Source organism: Equus asinus, chromosome 20 (genome assembly GCF_041296235.1).
Source record: "Equus asinus isolate D_3611 breed Donkey chromosome 20, EquAss-T2T_v2, whole genome shotgun sequence".
Taxonomy (NCBI): Eukaryota; Metazoa; Chordata; class Mammalia; order Perissodactyla; family Equidae; genus Equus; species Equus asinus.
The window spans coordinates 111,554,928-111,571,487 of record NC_091809.1 but is presented as its reverse complement, the minus strand read 5'-3'; the positions used below and the strand labels follow the sequence as shown (position 1 = coordinate 111,571,487).

Genomic DNA, 16,560 nt, shown 5'->3' with positions numbered 1-16,560 from the left:
TGCTTGTTCTTCTTTTTTCTCATCTGTTTCCTGGGAACTTTGATGCAGAGCTAAAATGTGACTACAATGGACAATGTGTAGACCTTAAAAGCTGTTTGGGGAAATATTTCTGAAGAGGAAATACGTACAAAAAACTATCACTCACTCCTCATGACTGCCAGCCTCTCTGGACCGTCCTGAATAGTGATCATCCCTGGTTCCCTGGGAACCCACACGGCACCACCCTTCGACCAGACATGTGGGGTCTATCTTTTTCTTTTTATTTCCGGGAAGATTAGCCCTGAGCTAACACCTGCCACCAATCCTCCTCTTTTTGCTGAAGAAGACTTGCCCTGAGCTAACATCGGTGCACATCTCCCTCCACTTTATAAATGACAAGCCTGCCACAGCATGGCTTGATGAGTGGTGTGTAGGTCTGCACCGGGGCTCTGAACCGGCGAACACTGGGCTGCTAGAGCGCATTGTGTGAATTTACCTGCTGTGCCACCCGGCCAGCCCCAGGGTCCATCTTTTTAATGCCAATATTTCTGAAGAACTATCATTCACTGCCTCTAAGAGCATTTCTTGAAGAAATCAGAGAAGGTGACCGTTAGATAGGCAGTGGGTGAGCATCAAAGGCAGGACTGGACAGGACAGGAGCTGATGACAGAGGCATTGAGAATTGGGAGAGATGAGTTGTCAGTGGTGGCAACAACCCATGAGAATTCCTCAGAGATGGATAGCAGAGAAAGCAGTAAAAGGTTCAGAGGAAGAACAGGAAAAAGTAAAAGACTGGAGTGGTGGAAATGAGCAACATTATCCCAGAAAGAGTGTAGACTGAAGTGCTGTGACAAACACTCCAAAACGTTCAGGCTTATATAGAAGCTCTTTTCTCTCAGCACGGTTGTTTACAGGTGGGGGGGTGCTACGGACCTGGTAGGCAGCTCTGCCATCCTTGCCAAGTGCATCCACTTATGAGTCTAAAGCTCTTGCCATCTCCCAGCTGATGGGATGGAGAAAAGGGAGCAGGGGAGCGCACGTCCAGTTGCTTGAGCGTCAGGTGTGTGTGTGGTGCACACCACATCCACCCACAGCCCATTTGGCCAGAACTTTGATGCCTGGCTACACCTACATGCAAGCAAATTTTCTTTAGCCAGGTAGTCATGTGCATCTAAAAATCTACTACTACAGAAGGAAGGGAGAATTGAGTTTGGGGATAACTATTCCTTCCTGACAGGACTAGATACAATCAAGAGCCTTAAATGGTGATGTGCTGTACTTTAAGGAGAAGAGTTGGCCAGACATAACTGAGATTGAGAAATGAAAAGCTGTAGATGTGGGTCACTCTCTCTCCTAGCTAGAATTCTGGTCCTTAAGAAACACAGATTTTGGATTTATTATGTAATACCAAAAGATTGTGTTCTTTCTCTGTTTCTTGAAATGACATCGCTCCTCTTTCCTTTCACTGTCTCAAACTCTTTGTCCTTCATGTACACAAAATTCATGCATCCTTCAAGGATCCCCCCTCCCCCCCAACAGTTTCTTTCCATAATATAAAGCTCATATTATTTTCCTTCCCTTAAGGCTATCTGTTATACTCTTATTGAAAGTGAGATTTCTTTCCATTACATATTGTCCTGTACTGTTTTCAAAAAACTTTCCCAGGTGTATAATTTTTGCTTCCTCCTAAAATGCTGTAATTTTCCTGGGGGCAGAACCACTCTCTAACTTCTTTTGGATTCTCTCTAGTGCCTGGCATGCTGCTGGGGAGAAAGAGCAGGTGTCCAATGGACATTTATTCATTTGCCTTATTTGCACAAAAATCGATACAGAAACTTCAGGTAGTGGATCCTGCAAAGATCTGAGAGACAAAAGCTAACCTATCAGTCTCAGATAGGTGATAAATGGAACGGATTCAAGAACTCAAAGATCACATAAGCAAGTGTTGTGGAAGGAAAAATGTTTTTTGTTTACAAATCTTGCACTTGATGGAGATTTTACTTAGTTGCAAAGAGAGCTTTGCTTTTATACAAGTATGAAGCTCTGACTATGGGAGATAATGATAGGTCTTTAGAGCTGAATATAGATTACTTCTATGTATCCAGAATCTAAATAACCAGGAAGCTCCATCAGCTGGAAAAACAAAACAAAATAGAGCAGGTCAAAGACTTATTTTAAAAAGCTAACTTGCAAGAGGTGTCAGGTTTGACTTTGTATCTATCTGTATATCCATTTATCTTTCTATACTAAATATATATATATTGCTGGTGATTACCATTAATGTACTGTAGGTTTATACCATATTTCATAATTGATCTTTTAAAAAATAACTTTGGATTGTGTTAAAAGGCTTAGTTAATGATCTTCAATTGAGAAGAATATAATATAAAATCATGGAACTTATTATGAAATTGTGTTCTTTTAAGTGTAATTGTTGGGATGATTCTCGTTCTTAGAAATTAGTTACGCCTGATGGAAAGATGATCATGAATTCTCCCCTTAGGCCTTAGTTGCCATTGAAATCCAATCTCTGTCTTTACGTAAGTTGCTAGTTATCAAAATAACATAAAGAGACGGGGCCAATGGGAAAATATAAGACGGAAGAACAAATCCCTAGTTTATTTATTAGGTTATACAAAATACTCCAGGATAAAGTAGAATAATGTTTAATATGCAAAACTTACTTGATCTTTGTAAATTTTAGCTTATAAGTTGACACTGCAGTCTTCGGCGCCTGTTTTCTGTTAGGGTAAAGTTATTTAAAATTTAAATATTTAAAATAATTATTTACATAAACTTTTACATTTACCTTTAATATTCAGTATAAATTGCAAAATAAATGTAGCCTAAAATGTTTCATACAGTGGTACTGGTAAAAGACGAGAGAGTGATGTTTGATGGATCCAGGTTTCCAGCTGCGTATCTGATCTTTTAACCCTCATACAGCACTTAAGCTTGGCTGTGTGTATAGCTCCTGGTTCTGAATAATTTCTTCCCTGTCCAGAGATCCAGACCCTTAGAAAGCGTCAGAACAGTTCACATCTGTGTGAATTTGTTGGGCTATGATTGAATCCCATCAAAGCAGGTAGTTCCTGTTAGTATTAATATTATTATTGCAATCTGCCCATTCTTCCTCCCACCCTTTTCTTTTTTCAGAGGTGGGTACTTAAAGTTAGTCTTATGTACTGAGTTCTACCAAAATCAGTCCATAGAATGTATTACTGTTCTGTGAGAATAACATGCTTTCACTGTTCCTGAGGAACGTGCAATTTTAAGTTAATTATAGATGAATTTTGGGTCTAATCTTGTGGCTTAGATAACCTGAAAAACTGAAAAGTGACCAGTTAAATAAATAAATAGGTCCTAGTGTAAAGCAAAGAGTTAAAGAGTTTCTTTGGCAGTTGTGGGTTGTGAATCTGATGATCTTTACAGGTGTGTTTGTTAGACACTGCTAATTTAAGTTGGAATTTGCCAGAGTATTTACAATTTATCAGATCTAAATTATATATTTGTGTCATGTTTTATTACTATGTTCAATATAATTGTGTCCTGATAGAATATGAAAAAAGACTATTTCTCTCTATCTGAGACACTTTTAGGTTTGTTTTCATTTTACTATTGATTTCCAGGAGTGCAAAATAACACCTTCTGTCACAGCGTGTACAGTCTCGCACAATTTCTCATAGGCTGCCACAACACTGAAGTCCGTCAAAGGCACTGGACTCCAAAAACATTATCTAAATAATGAGTTTTTGTTTCCCACTCCTTTATAAGATTAGTTGAATGGAGCTCTCTGGTGGAGCCATGACTCCATTAATCAGACTGAAATTGATCTGATCAATTCTGGACCTCGTTTTTGAGGGAGGAGATATTGGTCAACCAAAATGTTGAAGAAAGATGCTAATTTTTGATCTTTTAGGTTCAGATAAATCCAGGAGTGTATATTAATTTTGGTCAAACTCCTATCCATGGAGGTAGATATTCATGAAGTGTCGTATATAGAATTTTACCGTTAATGGAAAGGCAGGATTAATAAAGACATTATTTTAAATAAATAAACTTGCCTTTGACCCTTATTTGGCTGCCTTTAGGGTGTGTGTACATGTGTGTGTTTTCTAGTAGGTCCTTCCAAATCCTGAGCTTTTTTGTTGTAAATAATGTTTCTGTTAAAATTACCAATTGTTTAAGAACACCCTTTTCCACACTGGAGAGAAGAATGGGAAATATTACGTAGAAATAAGTTCTCAAGAGGCAGAAAAAGGCTGTCTGCAAGCATTGCACGAATCGCTGTCTCCACCTAGTGCTGGCCTTCAGGAATTGAGCTTCCAGAGTCCTTGCTGACGCTGTGAAGTTCTGACTTGGTTGTGCACACGCACAGTCATTGTAGGTGGGCCTGCTAGTGCCATTACAGGTAGGGGTCTGTCACCTCTTCATTTATAGAATAGCGTGTTAAGAGGTCTGTTGCTTTTACATAAAAGTTCATGCTGTGCTGGAACTCTGCAGCCTAATGGCCTTTGCTCTGTGTGAATGTTTCTTAACACTCTAAGTTGAACTTGACCAGCTCGATTTAAAGACACCATGATGGGCTGAAGTTATAAGGCACAGCAATGAGAAGGATGAATTCTTCACCAACAACCTGTCCTTCACCTGACAGTGGTATTACTCCGCGCATCAGACCAATGGACATCTAAAAGCTCCACTGACGTGGAGGCCCTGGATTTTCATGGAATTTGTTTCATACCCTCTAGCACACACTTGGGGACTACCAATTTTGGCTACTAGCTTAGGAGAAAACCAGGAGAAAGTGGTTTCATGGAAGTGAACTGAAGTGAAGAAAGTGTCTTAAGCAGGAAGGGACGGTGGTTTGTTAGACGCTGCTGTTAGCTCAGTCAGGTCTTAAGAAACGACCTTTGGCTTGGGAAATGTTAGACCCGGATGGGGAAGCTTCACTGGAGTTCAGAGATGAGAGTGTAATTGGAATTGGGTTAAGAGGGAAAGGGAGGAGAAGAAGAGGAGATGAGTCTTTTAAGGAGTTTGGTGTAAGTGGACACGAAGAAGTAAGGCAATAACTGGAGGTGGGTGTGGGGTATAGAGAAAGTTTTTGTTTTTGTTTTTGTTTTTACCACATCAAGCTGTCAGACATTATGCAGATAGAATGACCCAGAAGGGCAGGCAAATTAATAGTTCGGGGCAGGAACAAAGTTCTAGACGGGAGAGGATAAGGCTCTAGGCACGAGCAGAAGAGTTGGCCTCAGATGGGAGCACAGACGGCTGTAGGGTAGCGGGAGGACGGGTTCTGTGTTGGTAAGGCACGGGCCTTTCCTGCCACCGCCACCCCTCAGTGTCCAGACCCCAAGAATTTCCAGCAAGCTTATGGGAACTCCGGCCCTTGAACGCAAGGCTGAACACTGCAAATGGTTCTGGTGGGGCCAGGCGATCTCAGAGGACTTTCAGGCTCAGATGACCATCATGTGTGCTAGAAAATTGTGAGAGACGGCTGCTCCCGTGTCCTTATTCATTAATCAGTGACTTGTTATGTCAATAACTGTCCATATTTCATTTCTAGGCTTGATATTACTTAGCCACAGTGATTATTCTCTTGCTATAATGTTAAATATTATTGGCTAATATTGATTTAGGAATTGCAAGTCTTTAATTTGAAGTAAGACTGCCATGTTACTTCTTAAATTATCAGTGACTGACTTTATGGTGAAGCTTATCTGCTCTTCAGGGAATGAATTAGCTAGTTTTCTACATCTTTATGGTTTAGAACATTTTATATTGCATGAAAATGATCTATTCCATGACCTGTGAAGTTACATGAGCAAGAGTATGTTTTCTGTTTCAAATCTATGAGTTTTAAAAATTAAATTCGTAAGAATTTTTGCATTTATTAACATATGCATGCATAATACACTCCTTTAATCTTCTCTATGCTAAATATTTAGCTCAGTTTTCTTATGTGGTTTGTATTATATTTTTATTAATCTAGATTTATTTGCAAGACATTTGCTATTTTATTTTTTATTTGAAGAACATTTCTTTGAACAATTATACTGATGTTCCATTTTCTAAATTATTTATTTCTATTTGAATCTTTATTATTTTCTTCAGCTTTTTTCCATTGGACAATTATATATATAATATATATTAAATATATATTTAAAATAAATTGTTGAGTTGAATGTTTTATTAATTTCCTTTCTCTATTTAGCTCTTAACAAATAAGCATTTAACATTATGAATTTACCTTTGAATGTAATTCTAGAGGTATCCTTTAAGTTTTCATGATCATTATTTTTGTTGCTTTCTAAATAGATGTCGATCATGCTGTTTTTTTCCCTATCTGGAAATTAGTATTTTGAGAGAGAGAGAGAATGTGTTTTTTAAATTATCTTGTGGTTGAAATTGTAGAATTTAAACTTTCATTTATATTTAATTTTATTCTGCCATTTGCCACAAATTGTGACTCATTCAATTTTCATTTTAAAATTGTATTGAAGTTAATTTTGTTAGCATGTGGCATGTTACAGATGTCCAGGAATTACTGAGAAAGACTGCAATTTATGTAAATCAGTGGTCATATTACACTCTTCTTTATGGCGGTCCGATATTTTATGTCCTGACTTATTACTTAAACACGGTTCCCTGTAGTTCATCATGTGTTGGTAATGTGGCGATGTCTCCCACAATAATTGCATCTACTTCGGTTTCTCTTTGAATGTCTGAAAACTTTTGTGTGATTTTTTTCAGTTGTGTTGTTATTTATGCCATTCTTATAAAATGACTCTGTTATTCTACTTTACCTTTTGCCTCAAATTCCACTGTCAATTATACAACATGCCAATTTTTCCTGAGTTTTAAATATTTATTTTTTCATTTTAAAATTACTTTCCTTTGTGTCTCTTGTGCACAGTAAGTAATCAGATTTGGGTTTCAATTCACAGTCTTTGCCTCGTTCATGGAAATACTCGATGACGATTCTGAAGTGATATTTACCCTTGCTAACTTCCTTTTTGTCTTTCATTTTGTTTTAGGTGGGCCATAAAACACGAAGGGACCAAGAAGCCAGGCCAGTGGAAACATTCTCGAGTTGAAAACCCTCTGTGGGATAAGCTCACCGACATGTGGCCAGTCCTTCCTAGCGGCCAACTCAATGAGGTGGTATCACTCGTTGCAGATGGAATTGCAACCTTAGACGGGGTTGCTGCTTATGAGAATCTCCTGCAGATTCTGATTTGCAGTTGTTAGTGCGAGAGATCAATTAACTCTGTTGTTCAATCAATTAATCAGGACGATGCATTTAAGACTTCCATTGTGGAGATGAATTTATCTATTTCTTCTGGTGGTCTGTCAAATGTTACTTTATGTGTTTTGAAATTTAGTTCATAGACACATGTGTTCAGAAATATTCTCTCTCCCTGGTGAATTGAAGCCTTTATCATTGTGTAGGCTCTCTCTAGCTCCAGTAAAAGTCTCAGTTATTCAATACTAATAGAAATGTGTCGGCTTTTCCTGGTTGTTTGCCTAGTATCTTCATTCTATCCTTTTACTTTTTATATTTGTATATTCTTCTGTTTTAGGGGGTCTCCACTAATCAGCATATGGTTAATTTTCAAATATTGTCTGAAAGTCTTTCTCTCTAAACTAAAGGATTTAGTCTTTTCTACTTATTGTAATATCAGATATATTTGGATTATTATTTGCTTTTTATTTGTCCTGTTTTTTTCTCTGTTTCATTTTTTCTCCATTCTTGTATTCTTTCAGATTGACTTTTTTCTCACATTTTTCCCATCTACTAGTTTGGAAATTATATCCTCTTTTTCCATTCTTTTTGTTGTTGTTGTTACTCTGAACATTTTAGCTCACATATGTAAATGATCAAAATCTAAAGTTAACAAATATATTTGCTCTTCTCTGAAATAATTGAGAACACTCAAATACTTTAACTTCAATCTTTTGATTTGTAACTTATACACTTTTATTGTCATATATTTTAATTTTATCTTTTAAAAAATTTCAACAAGATATTAACGTTGTTGTATGTAGTTAATGTTTATTTAAATTTACCCCTAATTTTTCCTCTTTCTTCTTATAAATCCTTTTTACGTCTCAGTCTTTTCCACAGGGTTACTTTCCTCTGCCTAGCACTCTCTTCTTTCAGTTAGTGGTAGCAAACTCAGTTTTTACTTACCTGAAAATGTCTTTATTCTGCCCTCATTCCGAGAGGGTCTTTTCACTTAGCAAACTGAAGGCGTCAGTGATGATCTGACATCTGCATTCCACTGTCGTTGAGGAGCCGGCTGTCCTTCTAAGTGTTACTCCTTTGCAATAATCTATCTTTTCTCCTTGACTGCTTTTAAAATCTTCTCTTTTCTGTGATATTCTTCAGTTTCACCATATTATGTCTGAGAGAGGATTTGTTTTTATTTTTCCTCCTTGGGGTTCTTGAATCTGTGGATTGATACCTCACGTCATTTGTGGGAAATTATCACCTATCATCTCTTCAAATATTCTCCCTCCTGCATCCCCCTCTTCTGTATAGAAAACTCTGATGAGGTGTACGCTAGACTTTGCCATTTTGATCTCTGTGTCTCTTAACCTCTCTTTCTTATTTTCCATTTCTTTGCCTCTTTATGATGCATTTTGGCATGATATTTTCAGACATTTTTCTTTCAGATTATTAATTTTCTCTTCATCTTTATCTAACGTGTTTTAAACTCCTAGTGAGGGTCACCTGGGGTATGAATTACCAGCGAAGAGTGTTTTTCTCTTCCACACAGAGAAAATGTTTGAGTTGGTCTGTTTTACATGCAACTACCTGGAGAGCTGTCTCTCTGGTTTGCTTTTTCAATGACATTTTTCATATTGTGATTCTTGTTTTATGAGGGGAGAGGGTCTCCTATTCAACTTCCCACCTTGGCTGGACCCTGAGATTTGCCTCCTGTGCCCTTCCCCGGCAAGACCATGGAGGCAGAAGCTCACTGGGGTTTGGAAAATCCCCTTAAGGTGACCAGGTGTCTTTTAACATTTACCTTGAAGATAAAACCCAGCTTCAACCCTGTGTTTGCCTCTGGGGCTCTCGGGTGTCTTGCTTTATTGCTAGGGCAATGATTTACATCCTAAAAGATTTTTAAAAAATATTTTATCATGATTTTTAAAAAATCGTTTTGTCATATTTTCTGGTCTCAAACAAGTTTTTCCTTTCTCCTCAAGTCACAATTCCCTATGAATCCTCACTGATTGAGTCAATGACTCTCAGCACTGTAGGGGCCTGAAACCAAGAAGTCATTGCTTAGGATCCCAAAGATGCCCTTCTCCTTAGACTGTGGTGAAGCAACAGTCTGGACTGAGGACAAGTGCCCACAGATAGACCCTGGGCCCCTTTTCCCAGTGGTATATGGTTCATTGAACTTTCATCTACACCCAGAAACCATGTTGGGGACAGGAAGAGAAGGAGTGTATCCAGGAGCAGTTCTGTTAAGAAGTGTGAGCCTTCAGTTTGATTGAATATGTATCCAAAAGCACAGAGCTAAAAAATAAACAAAGGCTTTCCCAAATTGGAAGAAACTGGGACAGCTCTAACTAGAATATCAAGTTTCCTACCCACCTAATCTGACGGGGGGTAGACAGGGATGTCTCATAAGGAAGTGTACTTTCTTATATTGGGACAGAGAGAAAATTATGATTATTGCAAATTTCACAGATATTGTGCTTACATTTTTAACCTCATATACAAGTAAAGTTATTCAGTTAATTAATTGATTTAAGCAGTGAATGGTAGTTTCATTAGGAAACCTAAGTTAACCAGGTTCCTTTTAACATTTACCTTAAAAAAATAATATTTTTCTAATAGTCTGGGATTTGACAACTAAAAGATCTTAGGACTGAAAATGGACTATCCAGGTTCTCCAGCCATTCAAACAGAACTGCAGCTTTTGGGTGGAGTGAAACAGAAGTCTCTCTACTCCAACAAAAGTCTGGCCCTCACTTGTAAGCTGAAGGGAAAGGAATAAGGCACTAAGTTAGCTAAAGTGAGACAAATTGACCATACATTTCAAAATGACTCAGCCTGAGGGTCCTGCTTTTTCTTGAAATGTTTGAGGAAGAGAAGAAAATCATTAGCAATCAGGGAGCTCTGATAGTTCTCATTTAAATTAAGTGAGAGCTCTCTATTTCACTAAGGTCTCGATCCATCTTCTCTGATGCAACCATATCTTTCTCCAGTCCCATGTCCACATAATTAATTTTTTACACAAAAAGATGGTTTTATCAGTATATAGTTAAATGCAATTAACATTTTACTTGGAAAGACTTTCCATATAAACAAACTGCGATTAGAAAGTGTGACATTCATGGTTGTAGGATTCAGAACACTCTGTCCCTGTAAGTGTCTCTACTAACTTCATTCCAGATCTAATCTTCCAGCCTCGCTACTTATCTAACCATTATTTATTGTATATTTAGGCAATGCAGACAGAGCAAGGACAGAGGTAGACATCATCCCCGCCTTCATGGAGCTCACAGTTTAAGAGGTATAGGCTGTGTGTCTAAAAGGAAGGAACCAGAAGAGAGGGAGGCAGACTTGAAGAAGGACAGCAAAGGAGGAAGAGGAAACTCACAGGGAAAGTCTGGTGCCCAGAAACCAAGGCCATTGTTGAAGCAGCTTTCAGTCACGCGGCCAGCCTGAGCAAGGTTAACCAGGCCGACTGCAGGATAGGGCCTAAAAATTGTCAAAATATCGAGTCTAGGAAAACCGTCTAAGAAACTCTATCCTGAGTGAGACTCAAATTCCGCTAATTCCTTGACAAGAACCTTTCAAAATAGACTGATGACCAAGGGAAGGTTTAGGGAAATACGGACAATGGGAATTATTTTGGGGTGGCCCAGACTATGTTAAAACAAGCTGTTTACCTCTCAGTGGTGACAGCTGCTCTGAGAACTGATTTCGTGCTGTTCTCACTTTAAAATATTATTCATCCGAAAGGGCAATTGATACTATGTTTTATGAGCAAATAGCATTTCATATGTCTTAGGATATCAGTATTTTAAAAATATGTTAAAACCTAAAAACAAAAGATGAATGAATTATTTTGGTTTATCCTGTGACTAAGTTCACTGGAATAATTTCTAGGAACTCAAGTTATTTTCTTACCCCTTGGGAGAAAAGTTGTAAGTTGAAAAGTGGTCATTGTAAATGCTTAAAGGTAAAGAGCAATGGATTTTCATAGTCAAGGATGAAATCAGTGCAAAAAGTGAGTCTGAAGAGACTTAAGATTTTGGAATGAGCCACTGGATAGTGATTTTAAAATTTCTAAATTACTGAGTGAAAATATATCTATTTGGAGGGGCCCATGTTAAACAAAAGAAAGTTAAAAGTGAACATTTTATGAATCTGTTAAGAAATGATGATAATTAGCTGTCAATATAAAGGGAAGAAAAGGAGTTGTAGGAAAGCCCAAGAGAGGAAACGGAAACGTCTGTTAGTTTATTAATAACACATTGATGCAGGAGGGCAAATTTGACTAAGAAATTGAGATCACTGAGTTAGAGAGAGGGGAGGAAAAGGAGAGCAGGATTAGCAGCGTCAGGAACCAGACCCCTCAGAGGTCTCCTGACTGACTGGGCTGTGGTGGAGCCCCAGCACAGAGAGAAGAAGCAAAGAGACAAAGGGAACCCAAATTCCCAGCGGGGGGAGTGGCGGGGAGGAAACGGCTCTCCAGCCAGTTTAATCCAAGTGTCTTTTGTCCTTGATTATCCTGATGCCATATTTCTCTGTTCTGTGAAGGAGAAAGCGAAAGTGCCTGAAACATTAGAACAAGATTTAAAGTCCCTTAAAGGAAGAGCTGCCGAGGATTGCTCATACATCTGGAAAGTTTTGAAACCCATGATAATTCTTCATCTCTTTGGTTGGGTTTCTGTGATGTTTCGTATTAAAAAAAGAAGACCCTTGGGCTTCCATCATCTAACTGGAAAGCGAAGGAAGCCATCTGAAGCCAGCAATGCTCCAGGGGTGCCAAAGCCACGTCTGCAGTGGTTACCATGTGTCATGGGACAAGTTTTGGGAGTGAAAGGATCTAAAAATAGCTAGGAGCTAAGACAGCACATTCAGACAAGTTCATCAGAATTCTAGCATGCCTGGGATATGGAAAAAATCTTAGTTCCACATCCTGACTATGAGCTGGCAGTTCTCACAGACTAAGCTCAAGGGAGAATCCCGTTTCTCTTGCCTTTCCTTCCCTGGTTCAGAAAGACAGAAAGGGGGAAACATCAGCTATTTTACACCAAGACTTCAATGTGACAGTAACTTTGTAATGAGAAGACTATTCTCTGTTTCTCCCCCTCCTACTTCATGATCATTTATATCTAAAACTAGTGCAAATGTTGATTTGCTCTGAAATGCTTAATGAGTTACAGATCAATCCCAAACTCACTTCCTGAAGAAGTTAGGTAGTTTCACTGCTCCGTCACCCTCATGTTAATAAACCCTTTGTACAATAGGAGAGTTTCCAGTGAAGACAGACAATGAGTTTGTGCTAAGCTTTGGTATCTCTTCTCAGTAAGAGTAGTGAGAAAAAGTGACGCCGTGTTGCTCCATTTCTAATAATGGGCACATATCCAGATACACACCTTGTAGTCTGCCCTTTATAATTGAAATTCCAGAGAGGTTCTCAGTGAAGGTCAAGGATTTAATAAAACTTTATTACTTGAGATTTCACTTATTTATAAGTGTGGTAAGTTAGGCTGATTGTATGTCACTGTTATGAACACATTTACAAAGCAAAATATTATATTAAAAAATAAAGGAAAACACATTAGACTGAAAAACACTCTACTCATATTTTTAAACATTTATTTATACTGCTTTTCTCCTAATTAAATGCAATTAATGTTATTTACTCATTTCAAAAAACAAATGAGAGCATTATGATTAGATGCCATTTCAGAATATTTAATCTTCACAACTTCCAGATAATGTTTCAATTTATTTAAAGCACATTTTCCTGAACTTTGTGATTGTTTGTATAATTGCAAGATTCTAACAATGTTCCAAGGGAATATAAGGTAGTGAATTATTACTTGTTGTACCAGCTTTTAAATAATGTTCCCCTTCCGTAAACTAAAGGCCACGTGTCTTGGTCTTATTGGTCTACATACCAGCACGTGTAGAGGCCCTATCCTGGGAAATTTTAAAAGATGTTTAAAAAGATAACCCATAGGACAATGAAGAAATCATAATGAAAATTTTAAAAAGAAATATTTAGAACCAAATAAAAATGTGTGAGATGCAGCTAAAGTGCAGTTGAGGGAAATTTCTGACCTTAGACACTCATATTGAAAAAGGAGAGAGGCTAAAAATTAATAGGCAGCCAACCTGAGAAGTTAGGAAAATAACAGCAGAATGAACTCAAAGAATTGGAGGGAAAAAAATGGTAAATTAGAGGAGAAATCGATACAATACATGATACACATAAAACAGAGTCAACATCATCAAAAATTGGTTCTTTTATATGTGTATATATTTTTTCTTCCTTTAAAGATTGGCCCTGAGCGGACGTCTGTTGCCAGTCTTCCTCTTTTCTCCTCAAAGCCCCGCCACACAGTTGTGTATCCTAGCTGTAGGTCCTTCTAGTTCCTCTGTGAGGGACGCCGCCTGAGCGTGGCTTGATGAAGGGTGCTAAGTCCCAGCCCAGGATCCGAACCAGCGAAACCACAGGCCGCCGAAGCGGAGTGTGCAAACTTAACCACTCGGCTGTGGGGCCAGGCCTAAAAACTGATTCGTTTAAAATATTGATAAAATGGATTTACCTGGCCAAACTGATTAACAAGAAAAGAGTAAAGGTAAATAATATTAGGAATAAAAGAAATATATAAGTATAGATGCTGAGAGATTAAGAAAAATAATAAAAGGATATTGTAAGTAACAGAACACTAACACATATTATAACTTAAATAAATAAAATGGTCAAATTCCTGGACCAATGTAATTTAACGGAATGGAATCAAGAAAAAATGGAAAGCCTGAACAGTCAAATAATCAGAGAAGAAATAGAAGCAGTAGTTAAAATCTCCCCACAAAAAGACACCTTGATCAAAGAGTTTCACTGGCAAATTCTACCAAACATGTAGGAAATAAATATTTCAGATTATTACAAAACAAGCAACACTTCCCAACTCACTTCATGAGGCTGGGATAAACTCGATACAAATGCTGTCAAGGATAATCTAAGAAAATTACACGTTAATTTCATTGATGAAGAGACATATACAAATCCTAAGGAAAACATTAGGTAAATTCAATTCAGCAATCTATAAAAAAAGATAATACATTCTGACCAATTTGGATTGACCTGGAATACAAAATTAGTTTAAAATTTTTAAAAATCAATTAATGTAATTAACATATAGCTGATGAAATGATAAATAATCATATGAGCACATCTCAACAAATGCAGGAAAAAGAGCTATACATGATTCAACACACATTCAGGAAAAAATATCTTAACAAAATGGGATTGATAGGAAATTACTTAACTTGCTACAGAGTATTTATATCCCAAACAGACTTTTAAAATACTAACCCAGTTGACCCTTAAATGTATATGACACAGCAAAAGGCCAACAAGAGCCAGTTTCCAGAGAAGAATAACAAGGTGGAGGAACTTGCCCTACCCAACACCGAGACTTACCAGATATACACAAGGCATTGGAGTCCTGTACGGGGGCGGAGATGTTGACAAATTGAAGAGACCAGAACACACAGAAACAGACCCCAGTTACATGGAATTGTGATATTTTACAGGACGGTTACTGCAGATTAATGGGGGATTAATTGCTGCCAGGACAAGTGTTTGTGCAGATAGAGAAAAAAAGACAGAACTCGGATCTTGCCTCACAGCGTCATCTCTGACCACCCCTCCCCTCACTTACTCTTCTTCCACAAGTGCCCGCTTCTGTGAACGGCGGTGCCATCCACGCAGTTGCCCAGGCTACAAACCTGGGAGCCATCCTTGCCTCCTTTATCCCCTAGATGTCATGTTCGGACAATCCTCAAGTCTGATACATACTCCGCCCCATCCTGTTACGCTCCTCTTACGTCAGTTGCTACTCCAACTGCAGGTCTGTTACATGGCATTTCTGAGTTAGTTTCTCTTCTTCTGTGCTCCCATCACACCTCGTACCCTGTCGCTATTATGCTATTGTAATTGCCAGTTTATTTCCAGGTAAGTTTCTGAGGACTCGCTAGAAATTCCTTGAGGAATCCTGTCTTGTTCATAGTTTTATTTCCAGCGTCTAGCACTGTGCCTGGAGTATAGTAAACAATTAATAAATATTTGAATAATTCATGAATTAATAAATAAATGAATGGATATAAAGTAACTGAATTCTGAAACGTCGGAAATTTGTTTAAGCTTTATCATCTCACTTGGTTTTTCGGAATGTTCCCCAAATATATTCTTCTCTGCCAAAGAGGTTTAACTTAAGAGAATGCTATTTCATGTTGTAAAACCACTTTTCACACATTGTTCTTTTCTTCATGTTGATTAAAGATATTTCACTCATGAGCAAAAAACATTCCAAGTGCATCCAGCTCTATTTTTATAGAGTAATGTTTCTCTGAAAGGGAATAAATCCTCCATGTTGTAAAACAACACAAGTTCTACATACATTTAAAAAATTACTATCTGTCCTCTTTATTCAAATAAAACATTAATTAGAATTGTCTGGAACATCTTAGGCACCCATTACATGTTCGATGAATGAATGAAAGGTGAAAGGGATAAGCAGTGTGTTACATATTTTTTATATCTAGAAATGACTCTTCTTACTTATGATCAATTTTTTTGCCATTTCTTCCTGAAGGAGTTTGATTGGCCAATAGAAGGACTGCTTGTTCCAAACAGCCCTCCCCTGAAGAAACCTGTTTGTAAGACCCTGGAGCCGTGCGCCCCTGTGAGACTCCGAGTTGTGCGGAATGGAGACAAGAATAAAAACAGAGCCCTTACTATAACCGGTCCAGACATCTCGCCTGGGCGGAAAACGCAGTAAGAACGACTTGGTCATGTTTCTCGTTAAACACACTCTCTAGTTTCTACAGATTTCTCTCTTCTTGATTACGGATGTTTTTCTGGGAGAATTCTGTGTTTATTTTTTTAAAAAGGGCTCCCATGTTAATATTTGGACATGAAATAGATACTAAGCTTCATTTAGTCTCTATGTCAGGAACTTAATTTGAATTGTACTGATTTAGTGTAGGCGTGGGAAAAATAATGAGTTAGAAATGAGTAGTTCTGATTAAAAAAAGTTTTATGATCAGTGTCTATTTTGAATTAGCATTTTGTTTGAATTTTATTAATGCATTTTCATATAGCTGACCTCACAAATTGCTTCTTAAATGTAATTTTGTAATTCCTTATTGAAATCATTATTATACACAATTATTTACATTGAGATCTTTGGCATATTTAACGGATAAATATAGTTCTCAAAATATAACTTTATATAATTTATTTCCTTGGCTTGAAATCACACTTTAAAAGCTTATCCTAGAAAAACATCAGTCTGCACTTTAGCTTATGT

General features: G+C 37.6%; 1 protein-coding gene across 3 annotated transcripts in view; it reads left to right on the top strand.

The window, feature by feature from the left end:
- The window catches only part of DCDC1 (doublecortin domain containing 1), a 428,668-nt gene that overhangs the window by 353,829 nt on the left and 58,279 nt on the right, over window positions 1–16,560 (top strand). For all 3 annotated transcript variants that reach the window (XM_070491394.1, XM_070491395.1, XM_070491396.1), the window contains 2 exons: window positions 7,017–7,140; window positions 15,844–16,025. In XM_070491394.1, coding sequence (XP_070347495.1) covers window positions 7,017–7,140; window positions 15,844–16,025 — 306 coding nt within the window. The remainder of the gene's footprint in view (window positions 1–7,016; window positions 7,141–15,843; window positions 16,026–16,560) is intronic.